This window comes from Manduca sexta, chromosome 11 (assembly GCF_014839805.1).
Source record: "Manduca sexta isolate Smith_Timp_Sample1 chromosome 11, JHU_Msex_v1.0, whole genome shotgun sequence".
Classification (NCBI taxonomy): Eukaryota; Metazoa; Arthropoda; class Insecta; order Lepidoptera; family Sphingidae; genus Manduca; species Manduca sexta.
In genome coordinates, this window is record NC_051125.1 from 4576520 (window position 1) to 4593891 (window position 17372).

At 34.4% G+C, this 17372-nt stretch overlaps 2 protein-coding genes across 2 annotated transcripts; both read left to right on the forward strand.

Moving 5' to 3' along the window:
* Window positions 1-448: 448 nt before the first annotated feature.
* On the forward strand, window positions 449-14225 carry LOC115442919 (transcription factor mef2A). Its single transcript, XM_030168129.1, has 2 exons — window positions 449-589; window positions 10435-14225. Exons 1-2 carry the CDS (start codon window positions 569-571, stop codon window positions 13732-13734), a joined length of 3321 nt encoding a protein of 1106 aa, XP_030023989.1. The 5' UTR covers window positions 449-568; the 3' UTR covers window positions 13735-14225.
* Window positions 14226-15679: 1454 nt separating this feature from the next.
* Window positions 15680-16969, forward strand: LOC115442587. The gene is made up of 2 exons (XM_030167667.2): window positions 15680-15744; window positions 15827-16969. Exons 1-2 carry the CDS (start codon window positions 15733-15735, stop codon window positions 16727-16729), a joined length of 915 nt encoding a protein of 304 aa, XP_030023527.1. The 5' UTR covers window positions 15680-15732; the 3' UTR covers window positions 16730-16969.
* Window positions 16970-17372: the final 403 nt, after the last annotated feature.

Consider the following 17372-nt stretch of genomic DNA (forward strand, 5'->3'; position numbering starts at 1 on the left):
CTTTCTGAAAAATAAATGAAAATAATTAATATAAATGTGTAGTAGTAGTGTGTAGTGTGTGTGTATTGCACAATGCATATTTAACATTGAACACAATTGTCTGACAAATAAGTTTGTAACCACATTTAAAGACGAAATACGTAAACCTTTTATCCGACACTGATTGCTATTGTTATCCAGAAAACAAGTATTTTTCTAACCTGTTGGTTTCGTTTATTTACGTATTATACCATTAATATTTTATTAATTTGTTTACTATCTTTAAGCAATAAGTACAGTGATTCTTAAAGATTAGTCTACAGTAATCCGAAATCTTTGAGAACACCTCTCAATGTGCAAGTGTGCATAAAACTATGCGAGTCCATCCTCCAGCGAGCTGCACTCACACAGACTCCGCGCCACGGTCCGCTACCCCCGTATATAAGTGTATGCCTGCCTAGCCTTGAACTTCACTTCACCACAGCTGCGACCGACGACCATAGAACCCTTGATCAACCCTTTGTGATTCGGATTATGGTGTGACAGTGATTATGTGTTGATTGACTGTTGGTTAGTGCTGATATACAAGATGAAGGCCGTGTTGCGAAACGTAAGTATCTAAAGCATTTGGTTTGAACCAATACCATCTAATTAAAAAAGGTGAACTTACACTAAAAACCAATTCTCTACCAAGAAAATAAATTAAGCTAAGTGGAAATGTTCTAGCGATTAAGATGATGACTGATTCATCCTCATCTATTTCCTTAAAAACATGTTTGGATAATTGGAGGGCCAAGTGTAAAAAAGAATTATAAATATGAGTTTAATTTACACCAGAAAAGAAAAACATTTCACTGCACACAGAATAAATTTAAAGTATTAAGTAGAAAACGTTCTAGCGATTAAAATGATAACTCATTCATCCTCATCTATTGCATTCAAAAATATTTTTGGATTATTGAAGGACCGAGGGTTATAAAAGAATATAGATATGAGTTTAAAAGACGCTTAATACGGACATAACACATATAAGACATTAGTAAAAATATGGAAATAAAATCACCCTAAATAAGTAAAAACTCAAAATATATTAATGTTAATTCTTACTTGATTTCATTTTATGGTGTCTTATATTTTCTTTACGAAAACATTTTCTAATTTATCAAAGGTTGCACGACGATTATGAAATATTATTGAGTTATCTTAAGATTTATATTTGAAATGTTTCGTCCTATATGTTTATAGTTGTCATCAAACTTCATTAATATGAATGTCTTACAAATCTAAACATAAGAATTGATTTGGGTTGCGTTAACGTTTAACACACTTGCATACCATTTTCTATATTTAGATTTATTTATGAGCCTATAGAATGGTTAAAATGTTCAAACTATGTTTCTGTAAGTAAGGAGAAATATAATTTCTATAAATACACTTATATTATTTCAGTAATATTAACGTTTAACACGAATGTGGTGGAATAAAGATTTCTGATATTAAGATAAAAGTACTTTTAAGGTAATTTTATTCAATGCACTTACAAATCAAACTCTAACAATTAATGTTATATGTTTATTATTTACGTCTTTTAATCAAATTACAACTTGATATAGATTTCGGTCCATATTTAAAACAATGAAAAAATTAAATAATCACATGATGAGATTTACTGCACAATATTTTAGCTATTTATTTATGCAGAATTCAATGTAGTCATTATAATATATTCTTGTTTCCACAGTTCGCATTATATTTAAGGAATATAATCATTTATCAGACCTCCAAGGATGTCTGAAGTATTGCTTTATGAAACATACCTATCTTACTTTATAACGCTGACTGAATAAGTAACGTCCTTTGATCACGTGCTGAAAAACTCGCTGTAGTGGCTCGTTCCGGCGCGTCGCGTTCTAGGGTCATCAGGTGTATATCCAGGAGGACTGGACCACTTTATTACATTCCAGGGACACAACGTAACTTGTCAGTCGACATTTGAAATGTTAGTACTGTGCCTTTTCTATATAAACTTTGCAATATTACAAATACCTTAAATGGTTTATACTGCGTTGATAAATATTTAGTTGATAGAACATTTTTGAGCACCGCCGTTATCAAGCACTTTAGGTAAACATACACTTTCTCTCTCTCTCTCTTTTTATTAGTATAAACGAGACCATATCCATAAAGGTATGTCAGAATATTTATACACGTATATAAGAAACCCTTATACGACATTTTTACAATATAGTGACAGTGTGGGGTGCACGTTACTGGTTTGCCTTTTTTTAACAGATTAAATTGTATTTGTTTTTAATTAAGGTTTTAAATAACATTTGCTTTCGATAAAATTAATTCACATCACCTCTAGTACCTCTCAACAAACTCTAAACTCATGAATGTCAAAAAGACTTTCAAAGGCGCGAGAGTAAAGTACGTAAAAAAGACACAATAATCAGTAAATATCTCTAAAACATGCGACGTGAGAAATAATGCGTCTTATTGCTTATTATATTGTCAGTTAAAGTGATTAGCGATATTCGAACTAGTTACGTGCGAGCGTGTGAAATTAGACAGCAAATAGTAAACATTTGTAACAATTTTGCTGTTAATTGGACAAATAATAAAGCAATTAATCAATGTATATCTTGTTGAATCAACTGATCTAGTTTAGAAGAATGCTGTATTTAACAGCATCTAGATATATAATACGCGACAAGATATGTATGACATTAATTTTATCATTATAAATGCTTGCTACTTTACTATAAATGTTACAATAGTAAATTTTCATAATTGTATAAATTATTGTAGTTTGATGACAGTATCTTAACACTATGTTGAGCATGATCAGTTCGAAAACTAAAATGCCAAAGTAGATTATAGCTCAGACTAACTTTAAGAGGTTACCGAAAATGCTTTGTATCTTTGTTTTTTTTTCTATGACAAAGACGCGCAAACAAATTGGTGGATCATGGATGTTTAGTAACCCCTTACAAACATATAACATATCTATGAGACTACTGTGGTTGAGTCATTCCATTCGTGCTGTAAACAAAACTATTTAAAACATCCCCTTATAAACCTTTATTAGCTCTAACAATCATAAAAGTCCAATACAATGTAACTGATATGCCTCAACCGTGCCTGTAATTGATTATTGTGTTGAATGATGAATTGCCGTGGTCAGTGACTCCGTTACGGCGGTTTGCCATATGCGCATCATTATATCAGATCCCTTATTACCTATGCTGGTTGATTGATCATTCAATGACACGAGAGAAATTGTCACACGCTTGGCTTGCGCGTGCGTCTGATTACGTCATTGACACCACTTAATCTTAACGTGTTTTCATTTCGAATACCACTTAAAAGATAGTTAAATTTGTCGTTGTGTGTTTATGATGGGCTTTGACATTATGAAACCTATATGAAAATATACATATACAGGGCATTATCGAGCTCTTCGTTGTCTTAATAAATATCCAGCACCTTTCGATTTGCATAATCCTGTTAGTTAGAAATAAATACAGACATCGCTGAACGAATTTAAATGATTTTTGGTAAACGGTAAAATCATGTCCTAATTTATAACTTAGTAATATTAATAATATGCATTACTTTTTAGCCCAGAAAAATGCACGATGAGAGAAGTCTCAGTCTTCTATTCAGTACTTAGTACATAATACGAAAATTATGTAGCAATATAAGGGAAAGAGATTCCTATGCATTACATGAGTCATCCCGAATGTATTGCGTTTAACTTTCACTACACATAATCCGTTGCGTAATCATTAGACCCCATTTAAGATACAAATGTCGTGCTCGCTCCACTTTATGCCACATCGTTAATCTTTACCTACATTGCGTAATATCTATGGAAATACCTTTTGCTATTTATATCATAAATCAACGTTTTCGTGGTTGAAAGTAAATTGGTTACAATTTGAAGCTATTTCTGATAATGTTCTGTGTAATATTTATTATATTGCGCAAAACGAATGTAGAGACACGCTTTTATCAATTATGTTTATATTAGAAATATAATGATCCAATCTGTTTTTTTTATTTACCTACAAAATTTTAAACCTATTTTTTATGATATTTATCCCGTTATCTTTCCTAATTTTATTGTATTAGAAACGGTCCCCAAACGCGAATTATTTGAATGATTTAATTAAGCATGTCAACAACATAATTAATACAACTAAAACTGAGTAAAATAAAGAAATTATTTGCAGAAATGAAACAGCGTCAAAATCCTTCTTTGTGCATAGGAATTTACTTGTGCTATTGAGTATTACAACCAGTTGGGAAATGTCTTGTCCATAAATATCCATGACTTATGACACATGACCTTACTTCACAAGGGAATAGCATCTATAATTAAATGCCACACATTGTCAACCCGCTTATTACGTTCAAAAGGTGAGCAAGGATATTAAGTATGTGCTTTCTAAAGCGTCCAACAATGCAACGTTGTTATTAATTAATCTTCTAGCCCATAACCCTTATCAGCCTGGGGTCTATTATGGCCGCAATTTATTTTGGCTCAGTATATATATTTTTAAAACAAATATTAAACCGAGGTCTTATTCTTTATAAAGTTTATTTAAAATGAATATTTATAGACCATTTTGTGATTCATGACGTTCAGTAAAGCATATAGTAATTTAAGTTATAAATGCTTGATTACATTTTGTTTAAATTGACAGAGAACTTGAGAATATAGTGTAATATAGAATGGTATATTGTTAAAAAATATTATTGAAATCTACATCGACGGTCGGAAGGCTTATTGACTTAAGCGTCAATTAGTTTTCGAAAATTTGAGCCTAGCTTCAAACAACGGAGAAAAAATGTGCTGATTCTAAATTAGTATAAAAATGAATGGCGTAAAGAAATGTAGCATTCAAATAACCTGTAAATCGTTGATGTTATGTATTTTAATTTTTTTTCTGCCTCGATGGCGCAGTTGTATTACAGTACGACTGCAGTGTTGAGATTTGATGCCTAGGCCGGGCAAAGTGATATTATGTTTTTCTACTCAGTATCAGTCCAGAGTCCGGGCTTTATGCCCGATATGGCGAGAGGCTCTCTCCTTATTACATAAGTAGTACATAGTAACAAACGTGAATAATCAGTCGCTGCATACAAAATTTAAACCTTATTATTTATAATATAACGTCTTAATTATCTCCTCCTGTACAAAGTTACTACAAATTGTAAGCTTAGCTATCTACAGAGTCTACGTAAATAATTACATGTTGTGTCAGCTTTTGCTATTTATCAAGCGTTAACTTTATTGATGGTGTTAACTTTATTATGAGTAGAGGTCAGTAAGGGCGAATGTTCAAGGTGTTTATTTAAAGCATAGTTTGTATTGACATCGGTTATAAAACACATTATATACATTAAAATTTATTTCCATTCATAATCGTTTTATACATACAATTTGGTACAAAGATAGATTTACCACCGCTTTTAATAAACAATCGCAATTGTTATTTTGGTTCATCGCGGAAATAGACCAATCAGAGCAAAGTTTTTTTGACAAGGTTACAAATGATTTATTTTTATTAGTTGATTCATGGAACGGATCGAAGATTGACGTCGTAAGTCTACCTGTGAACTAACAGTATCAGAAGTTTCTGCGTTTAATGTTGAAAACTTTCGAATTTATATTATTAGATTTTATTCACGCAAACAAACTATAAAGACCAGATACGGGCGAAGTGTCTGTCAACAAGAAAACAAACCTGATAAATACTAATTAGTTAAGACTCCCACGATGTTCCCAGCATGTCAAAGACCTAAACAGGTCTCGGTCGGTTCCCGAGCAGGTAGCGAGTGCTTCCGACCACTTTCCCCTGGACGAGTGAAACGTGACCGGTAAAGGGCAGAGAAACGACTCATCCTGCCAGTGTTGCCAATGTCACGGTGACCTTTGCCATTAGATTCTTGGGGATTCACTAACTGCGATTAGAAGCTTGACATGCCTGTATGCTTTTCTCTTATTATGTAAGAACTTTTCCTCGAGTTGATTTTGATTTACCAATTTCTAATTTTATCGACTTGATTTGAAACAAAAATAAACTAATCGGTAGTCTTGTTATTCGTGTCACATAAAGATTATGTTGCACGAATGATTAATATTTATATCATACATTTGGACTATTGAAATGTTAATAAACGAATTTAATAAACCTAATTACATTTTTATATTTTTCAAATATAGAAAACAATTTCTAATATTAGCTTATATATTTTCTATTCGAATTATTCAAATAGTCATATCGAAATTCATAATTTATTTTGAAATTTAGCATTACCTACGGCAATATAAACGAATAAATGAATAGTCGTAAACAATGAAGCTAGCGTGTCGATATTATCGATTTGAGTTGTGGTCCGGAAAGAGAAAGCTCTGGGACCCTAACATAGAGTTAAGGCGGAACCGTCGCGCATTACGGACCCTGTAATTGTTGGCTGTTACTGTAGGGCGTTGCGATAAAAATGTGGGAAGTAATCACAATAATTCTAGTAATAATATTGTGAATAATAAATTAGATCGATTATAAGAATCTAATAGCAATAATACCGTATAAATTTATAAAAAAAAAATTGTCTGTTGGATTAACTTCGTTGGTTCAATATTAAGAATATTTGAATAGAATCCGAAGCATGCTCATCATAGCAGTGGCACGTCATGATACTTACTAAACTGCACGTTTGTTCTTGATATAACTATATTATTAAATTTTAAATTTACACACTAAGTGATCAAAGATTTCCCAAGTGATATAACGACGTATTTATTGGTGTCTATTTTTAGCAATCTAAAGTATCTACAAATAAAATAACTATGGTACTATTAACTACTTCCTTAAAGATTTTATTATTGTTTATTTTTAATTAAAAAACATTTTATAGGCAAGTAATAAATAATATATTATAAAATAAAATATTTTTCAAAATAAACTCTAGTCAATTAACGAACGCACAGAGGAGATCTGTTGAACTTGCCCGCGGTTTAAGATAAAATGAAAATGTTTCCTCTTATCTTCCATTTAAATATCTCCAAAAGATTATTTTATATAATAGTTCAATATTATATAATAGTTAAGTGATACATACTTCATTTATTACATTTACTTCCATAAATAAATGAATAGTAGAACTATTACTTTGAATAAATGCAAAGTATTGAAATATATTCGCTATATTATTTGCATGTAAATATATTTTCAACAACGATGGCTTTAAAAGACAACAAGGTTTCATCGGGCACTTCTAAATAATTGATAAATTATTTTGAGTTTTTGACATAAGCAATTGAGAATGCAATAGAGTGGGTTCTTTTATGATCACCATAATGTCATTGCAACTCTCTGTACACGTTATTTATATTTCTACAGGTATATATAAATGTATGTATTATGTTATCGATGCATGTGACATGTTTTTATTTTATGCACACGAAAAATTTGTATAATTATTTTTAGATCATAGGGCTCTAATGATCTTTTGTAAGTTGTAAATAAATAAAATAATTATTTAATATTATAAGAAGTGGCCCCCACTAAAATCTAATATTTTTCACAAATTAAAACTTATGCTATTCTACACTACTTCTTAATACTTGATATATTTATTTCGATTTCGATATTTTCAATACTCAAAGATGTTCAATGGGCGAGCAGACGTTAATCTATTGACGAACAAGCATTCATCTCATACACGCGGTTGATCTTGAAATAAGTCTCAAGACCAGTAGGAAAGCGATTCACGGCTGAGAAGTCACATCTCATTAAAATGTCCAAGTGTGCATTCCTCGCGTTAGCTCGTGCTATGCGGATCCGTACTTTTTACCGTAAAACATGTAGTAAAGTGGTTGTCCATATAATTTCACTTTCTTAACATGATTGGTAAAAAAAACTGGCCGCGAATTTTGGGAAACAGTTATCGTTTCGGCTCTGTTTTGTTTTTAAGTCGAAATATTCTAATAAATTTAATAATTGCATAAGATTAAATGTAGGCTATTCAGCAGTAATACTATTATTTCTTTTAAATATGTTCAAAGTTTATTAATTGTGTAAATGGTGTAAAGGAAGTTACACAGTTGCTCCGAATAGAGCCCAGTTGCAAGCCGTGTTTAAAATTTATTGCATACGAATGTTGCGAGTCAAATTTTGTCTAAAATATCTCGATTTTTACATAACACGTGCTATTCAGCAACTGGTTTTTGGAATGTCAAATACCGAGTGAAATTGTATTAACTTGATAAACGATAGTTTTATTTTTATATTTCGAACTAATTAGCGCACATATATGCAGTTTAAAGGCGCTTTGTTAAAGTTACTTACGAATTACTGTTTTCGTATTGGTACATACGTCTAAATCTATCTCAAACGTATGCAGGTAATATTACGTAAAAAAGTCACATCTATACTATTATATAAAGCTGAAGAGTTTGTTTGTTTGTTTGTTTGAACGCGCTAATCTCATGAACTACCGGCCCAAACTGAAAAATTCTTTTAGCGTTGGATAGCCCTTTGTTCGTAGAGTGCTATAGACTATATATCATCACGCTATACCCAATAGGAGCGGAGCAGTAATGGCTAATCTCGGGAACTATCGATTCGAACTGAAAAAATCTTTTTGTGGTGAATAGTCCTTTGTTTGTGGAGTGCTCAAAGTTATATATCATCACGCTATGACCAATAGGAGCGGAGTAGTAATGGCTAATCTCAGGAACTACCGGTTTCAACTGAAAAAATCGTTTTGTGTTGGATAGCCCTTTATTTGTGGACCGCTATAGGCTATATATTATCACGCTATGACCAATAGGAGCGGAGCAGTAATGGCTAATGTCAGGAACTACCGGTTTGAACTGAAAAAATCTTTTTGTGTTGGATAGCCCTTTGTTCCTGGAGTGCTATAGGCTATATATCATCACGCTATGACCAATAGGAGCGGAGCAGTTATGGAACATGTTGCAAAAACGGGGAAAAATTATTAGTTTTGAGAGCTTCCGTTGCGTGCGCTGCGTAAACGGTTAAAGTTATGCAACAATGATATATGACGGGATTGTTCCTCTTAAAAAGTTCTAAAAAATATATTATAAAACAAAAGTCCCCCGCTGCATCTGTCTGCCTGAACGTGTTAAACTCAAAAACTACCCAACGTATTAAGATGAAATTTGGTATGGAGACAGTTTGAGACCCTGGGAAGAGCATAGGCTCCCGGGAAACTACTACTTTTATAACGGAAAACTTTAGCCTGAAAAACTTTATAACGCGGGCGGAGCCGCGAGCAAAAGCTAGTTATATATATTTATCTTACAAGTAGGCTTAGACAGGAATATTCAAAAAAAAAATTCTTTCGAGAACGAAAGGCTTCCGACCAAATCTCTTAACACAGATCATGTCTCAATAAATATCATATTAATTCCAGTTCTAGATGATTACACTAAACGATAATTATTTATTTAAACACACATCACGTATTTATCCCCGAAGGGGTATGCAGAGACGCAACCATGGCACCCACTTTTAGCCAAGTGTGTTCCGTCGCATGATGTGATAGGGGGCGAGCCTATCGCCATATCGGGCACAAATTCCAGACTCCGGGCTGATACTGAGCAGAAAAACCCAAATATCACTTTACCCCCGGAATTCGAACCCAGAACCTCAGAGCGCTGCCGTACCGCGCATGCAGTACAACTACGTCATCGGGGCATAATTATTTATCACCTCAAACAAAACTGCAGTACCGTAGTTTGAGCATCGATTAACGTGGTAAACATATTAATTATCGTGAACATACTTTTCTAAACGATTAATTTTGATAAATAATTGCCCATTTTAGAAAACAGTCACATATGTGTTATACGATAATTTATTATTCATTTTATGTATAACTTTGTCAACGCCTCTAACGCGCCTCCGCATATTTTTATGTTTTAACGATTAGAAATGTTTTTCGTTAAATATTATATTCTGTTGAAAAAAACTATGGAAACAACATTAATTGGTGTGAGTTTTTTTAACTAATTTTTATAAATTAATATTGGCTGTTGCAAATACTAGTATTCTTTGTTATTATATCATGCAAATCGTTTTTGTAATAACTGTGGATACAAAATAACTTAAAGTATTTAAGATAATTACTGACATATTACTCACGCATTAAAAATAAATGTTTTATTTTCAAGCATGTGCTCGATGGAAATCAGAATATCGTCAAGAAGAATCCATTGACCAAATATCACAACGAATTAAAGTATTCTTAAAAATAAAATTTATTTTAAGCTTACGCAAGTTTAAAATGCAAATAAAATCAATAACGAATCAAAATTATGTAACAGTATTCCAATAAGACTTTAGAAACCCAATGTGATTAATTATCACTATTTAATCGTTTTATATTTAATGAGATATTTTTATTATATTTCAGATACGGATACTAGTCATAATTCTACTCATTGACAACACCCGCTGTCAAGATGGAATGAACAATGGAGATGTTATGCGGTACCAACAGATAGCATCCAATGATGGACAAATCGAAACAATTACCAGCTATAGTACCAATATAATACAAAGAGATCCGAGCAGCCAATCTATAAGCTCTGTAAGCGTACAGTATCGTATGTCTGATGACAATAATGACGAGTTCAATAGAGCAGACCGTGGAAGAACAAGAAAAGTGTATCACATAAAAAATCCATTTCAACAAGATGACACACAAAAAACGGAGTCCACCGTATCGGAAAATCAGGACAGCGGCTCAGCGGCTAGTAACCAGTATGCGGCAATGCAATATTCCCTACCACCAGAAGATTTTCTCCAACAAATGAGAGCAGAGAGCCAATACTACCAACAGCAACAACAGCTTTCTACTCCACCTCCCAATTTGGGATATACGGCCACACCTCAACCGCAGTATCAATACTCCACAATTTCAGCTCCAAGTTATGATAATACTAATCAACAATCAAACCAAATACAGATGGAACCAAAAACGTCTCATTCTCAGGCGTATCTGTCAAACACAAATTATCAGTTCAATGCAAATGCGTTTTCGTCAGATAATTCGCAAAGCACTCCATCGCCCGTAACTCCATTTTTATCAACATCACTTCCGAATAGTCAGTTTGTTGGTACTCCGAGTAATAATTACGTGTCGAGTTCTTCACCTATATTCTTATCTAGTTCACCAAATTTGCAGCAATATGTATCTTCACCTTTGTCACCAATCCAAGTCAGTTCGCCAACGTATGGTAATAGAGTATCGTCCACAATAGGAAGCAATTCCATTAATTACGACAATGATTCGAGCAAAAAAATGCTCATAGACCATTATGATAATTCTGCCAACGGAGTGAGATACCCTGCAAATATGCAGCAGTATCAAAATGATTACCTATCGTCTACCTCAGCGCCGTTATCTTCACCTTACTCAGATCCCATTCGAGAGTCATGGCAGAATACCATGAATGCTGGCATAAATGCCTTGTCAAAATCTTTACAAGAAGTATCTCTGTCGCAATATCAAAATTATGCCTACAATAACAATCAACAAGATACTAGGCCAGATTCTACTTTAGATAGCGCTGGTAGTGACACTCATAGAATAGGCTCTTTATCTCCCGCTAACGGCGCATACGTGAACTATGCGCAACCGGATTATCAAACTTTAAATAATATGAAAAGTCGACAGAGAGAATTACAGCAGGAGTCACCTCAGCAAGAATTGTATTCTAATGGTGATTATGGATGGAAGTTGACAGGTAAAAAACCATTAATTAGCCCAGAAAATTACCCTGCAAATTATCCAAAGTACCCAGGAATTAATTCACAATCTGATGGTGGTGCTATAAGCCAAATGAATTTCAATTTAGATACAGGTAAATCATATAACTACGATCAAAATATTAAACCTGTTTCTGAAAATTTCGAAGCCCAAGAATTTGCCAAAGCGGCAGCAAAGGCACAAGAAAACATGAAACAACAACAGTTATACGGAAACAGCTACCCAAATAATTTCATGAATAATAATCAATACTCACAAAACTCTAATGCCAATGTTTATGAAAATAATGACAAACAAAAGAATAAATATGCATCCGGACTTAGTTTTAATTCCTACAGTTATAGTACTCCACAACCAGATTTAATAACAGCATCTCCTTATTACTACGGTAATTCAAATGATAACAGTGGAGATAATAAGGTAAAGCAGCCTTTTGATCATGCTAAAGCTTTAAAAAATATTGTGCCTATTGACGTCAGTAATGTGGTACAAAATAACGAGGCACAACTCAAAGCATTAGCAGGGTTGGATAGCAATAATAGGTTTAACCAGGGAAAAGATCAATCTGATCAAAATATGAAACAATATTATAATAGGCCAATTGCTGATACATATTATAAAGATAAAAATACGCTCTATGGCTTTAACCTTAAAACGAAACCCGATGATTTCTTAGCAGCTGAAAATTTCAAACAGCTGGAATCAAATGGAGCTTATTTTGCAAAACAGCAGCAATCACAAGATGCTAATAACTTGAATCCTATGGGATTCCCAGCATCATCACAAACCGTTACCTACACACCACAGATCACTAGCAGTTACCCGGACTCTGTACAATCGGTAGTAAATTTCCAACAACAAGGGCCATCTCGACCTCAAAACCAAATAACATCGGATATCGCAAGTTTGCTAAAATTAAATGATTTACCATTTAGAATAACACAAGGCCTTCCCAACGATATATTCAAAGTACAAAACGGTAACTTTGATCAAACAGTCTTGCCTACACCATTGCCGATGAGAATAAATCAAAATCTCGGAAGTCACCAATTAGACGTAACATCGAATCTTCTAAGCAAACTAATGTTAAATAAACAACCATCATTGAGTGTTAACAGACCAGAAATAGATGGTTTATCCACAATAAACGGCTATAAAATTGCTAATCCCTACAACGTAGATTTAAAACTATTTGCGGAAATGTTGAAAGGAAAGCCTGCAATTGATGAGAGCTCCATGTTATCTTTGAAAGACCAATTCAAAGCTCCAATTAAACTGGATCTCTCGCAGTTGCAACTTTTGCTTAGAAATGAGAATAATGCAAATTTGGCTCCAATTAGCGATGGGTTAAGTGCACTGTCAAGTCCTTACATAGATATTTACAATAATGGACGGTTTCCATATCAAGGCGTTAAATATTCAAGGAGTCAAGAAGAAGAAGAGAGTATAATACCGATTGCGGATGCGACGAACAGCCATCCTATCGGAGCAGTCATGGATCAAGATGATACAGAAGGTGAAAGCGATGTTGGTCCTGAGTCGGATACAACAGCACAGGCCGATGAAAGTTTTGTAGCGAATTATGACGAAGACCGATCCAAAAAACCTTTAATAATTATTCATAAAAATAGGGATAGACATCGGCATCCGAATGCACTTTTGTCAGGTCGTCATTCATATCAAAGAAAATATCCTGTAGACGAACCATATCCACTCCTGAGACCACCGCCACCACAGTCATCTAGGAATAGAGTTCATGTGAAACATGATAAATATAATAGACAACGAAGGGTTACCAAGCCTAAAGTTTTTAGAATATTAAAATCTGAAGCAATGTACGAAGCAGACGCTGACACTGACAGCGTAGACACCTCGGTACCGATACTCTTGCGGCCGCCTCCTCCTGACGCAAAGGACAAATCAGACAAGGTGGCAGCCTGACAAAAATCATTATCGCTTTACATTTCGTTAATTTAATTTTGTTATCCAGTGTACAACAATCAATTTTATATTTTGTTACCTTTCGTCAATGTACTTGTTCTAAGTCTATGAATTAGTCATGTATTTATTTAACTTATAAGTTTGTGTGGATAGCTGTTATCATATTTGACTTGTATGAATCTTATTTTGGCATTTATAGGATTATAGATATAAAATTCTATTAATTAAGAATCAGTTTGCTTGTATATAAAACATAATTGAAGCTGACAAATATTCTGGAAATAATTTCAAAAGCAACCAATTGTTTTCTAGTTAAATTGCAGTTGCATCATTCGACATTACCACCAATGTGTATGAAGTTTTTAATTTAAGAATATGTTGTAAATATTTAGTTTGTATAAGAGTTGCATAGATGTATTATTCTTTTTGTTGTGATAAGCTGAGTTGCTGTTAACATTGTTTATAACGTTGTAAGCATTTTTTGTGTGTTGACAAAATAAATAAAATAAATATTACAAATAAACTGTTGCCATTATTTTCCTCAATGACGGTAGGTTGTAGTAAAACCAATATTATAAAGTCTTTAAAAAAGTAGTGCGGTTGAGACGTTGCGTGTGGCACGTTATGCATCTAAAACACTTTGGTGTGACATCACATCGACTTAAGATCTTTTTTATGAAAATTTCGTTCTAATTTCACTTAGTTAAGTATGATCGATTGCACTGATGAATGATATTGGTGGGCCTATTATGCAATTTATAGAATAGAAACTATGCTAGCGTGGAGATGCATGGTCCTAAGTGAAACAAAATTAAACTGCAATAAAAACTAAAAAATAAAACACAGAAACTTAGATAATTAGAGTCTCGGCCCGTTTATGCACCCAATTAATTATATGTGATACGTCTGAATCGTGGTTGCGTGCGTTGCGCTTTCTAGACCAGCGTATACTTTTATTGTCATTCCCCGTAGATATTTATGATGAAGTAAAACAAAGTATGGATTTCATTGTAAGATAATTATTTTGTTAGTAATTAAAGACGCCCATTCATCAAGTAACACTTTTACCAGTGTTGGTTTAACAAACCAAACAACACATTGTGAAATTGGTAATGTTATTAAGATGTCTTTATATCAGTAGAGTGGAATACATTTCAGTCGCAGGAATTAAAGATGATGTCTAAGAAAGGAATATTATGTTATTATATTTTTTAAACGTTTGAAGTAAATGCCGAACATGTAAACAAGTTTGTGGCGATAATTTACTTTTGTATTGTGTAAATATACATGAATACTTGTTCAATGAAAAATCAATAATAGCTTAAGTGATTTATATAGCGTTGGACACGTGTCTCGTTTTGTTCTCTTGTATCATGGAACTGATTTAGGTCGGCAAGGCTTTGGTGGATTCCTTATTGATATAGGCATGACACATATGAAATATTCCTCAAATTAATACCTATTTCATATGGTATAACATTTAACTTTTAAAGGCATATGTATGTAAGTAAAAAAATAACTTGTAATAGCAGGGATACGGTACAGACAATATAGGCATGGGCGGCTCAACCAAAATAATACTAATGTCTTCTATAAAACTAATGTAAAGTTACTGCTTGCTAACAACAGTGTCCTCTTCTTGATCACTATTCATTTCACTAGTAAATAAATTATTTAAAAATAATTTCGAATCCAATGTTCAAATTATGATGAGCCCAACCCGAAGTTAAGAAATCACCACAATGATAGCCATGTGTTCATTTCCTCGCCCAAATGTTGAGTAACAATATTATAATTAATTCACGCGTTTATTTCCGTTAGAAAAAGAGAGACTATCGAAAACCTGTTCTCTAATCTCATTCTCGGGCCGAGGCTGACCCACGGACCAACTGTGACATCGATATAAATATCATGGAACTATTCGAATCCACACAAACAACCGTTGGTTGTAGTTGCGAATACAAGTTCAATTCAGTGGCCAGCGATTAGCTATACATAATGGCTGCTTATGTGAGTATAAGGCTATTATCGAGATTTAAATAAGAACAGCAATATAAGTACAAATCTAAAGTAAAAATATTTTTCTTTTCAGACCAAATTCGTCGTCTTAGCCATCCTTTTTTGCAGCGGCTACTCTTGGTCACTACCCAGCTATGATCATCATGAGCATGCGCACTTAGAACATGCACATCTGGACCATGCGCACGTAGAGCACGCACACCTAAACCATGCGCACGTTGACCACGCACACATTGAGCACCACGGTGACCACGCCCACATCTCATCCATAAGCCACGCATCGGCCCCAATTGGTTTGAGTGCACCTAGCGCGGTCGCATCTATATCAAGCTTCTCTCCTAACAGCTTCCCTGTCGGATCTTTGCCCTCAGCAACCTACTCTGGACATGGATTCAACGCAGGAGGTGCATCTGGTTTCGGTGGATCTCTCGGACTTGCGGCCGCTGGTGATTTCGTTCCTGAAGGACCCAAAGCCCCTGTCATTGGCGAAATTCACGGACTCGCTAATACCCACGGAGCTGCTACACAGTACCGTGTCCGGGAAGAGCCTTACCAAGTGCTGCGTGAGGTGACCCACCAAGTTCCCGAGGCTGTTCCCGTGCCAGTGCCCCACCCTGTCAAAGTGCCCGTTCCTCAGCCCTACCCCGTCCAAGTTCCAGTTGTCCGCAAGGTGCCAGTGCCAGTCGTGAAGATCCAGCACGTGAAGATCGACAGGCCAGTGCCTTTCCCCGTTGAGAAGATCGTGAAAGTGCCATACGAGAAGGTCGTCGAGGTGCCAGTTGACCACCCAGTGCCTGTTGAGAAGATCGTTGAGGTGCCGATTGTCAAATTGGTGAAGGTGCCAGTCCCAATCGTGAAGTCTTACCCAGTGCCACTAGTGAAGACCGTGCACCACAAGGCCCACGTGCACCACCACAGCCACCACGATCACCACGACCTTCTGAGCCACTTCGGCCACCACGGTCACGGATGGTAATCACCATTCTGATTGTCCGGCTGGTAATCTTCGTCAATCGGACACCATATTACCTCACGCCAATATTCTTTACCATTACCTAGTCCGGTCTTTTGTAAATATTTCTAGTAATGGCTCATCGATAGGCTGCAATCTAGGGTGATACTAAGTCATTAATTTAGGTGAATATACCTTACGGGTATACAATAATACTTTTCTTTGTATATAGTAATGTAAGTTTTATTACATAAATAAAAACTTCCAAAGATATATTATTTTTATTTCATTCTGTTCGTAAATACCAACAAGCACATGAAATTTCATCTCATTATGGTAATGTGATAATATTCATAATAGTTGGTCTAACTGACCTGAATAAATAAAATTTAGTCTGCCTACTCAAACATGTTAATCAAGTCTATTATGTAATTATGTGCACATATTTGATAGCTAATAAAAATCTAACATATTATAATAATTAACAGTTTTATACATATACTAGCTTTTGCCCGCGGCTCCGCCCGCGTTATAAAGTTTTTCAGGCTAAAGTTTTCCGTTATAAAAGTAGTAGTTTCCCAGGAGCCTATGTTCTTCCCAGGGTCTCAAACTGTCTCCATACCAAATTTCATCTTAATACGTTGGGTAGTTTTTGAGTTTAACACGT

Bases quoted from the DNA above. Each gene is read 5' to 3' on its own strand.
- LOC115442919 (XM_030168129.1), top strand. From the start codon at position 569: ATGAAGGCCGTGTTGCGAAAC. The intron at 590-10,434 runs GTAAGTATCTAA...ATTATATTTCAG, and splicing joins TGAAGGCCGTGTTGCGAAAC to ATACGGATACTAGTCATAAT.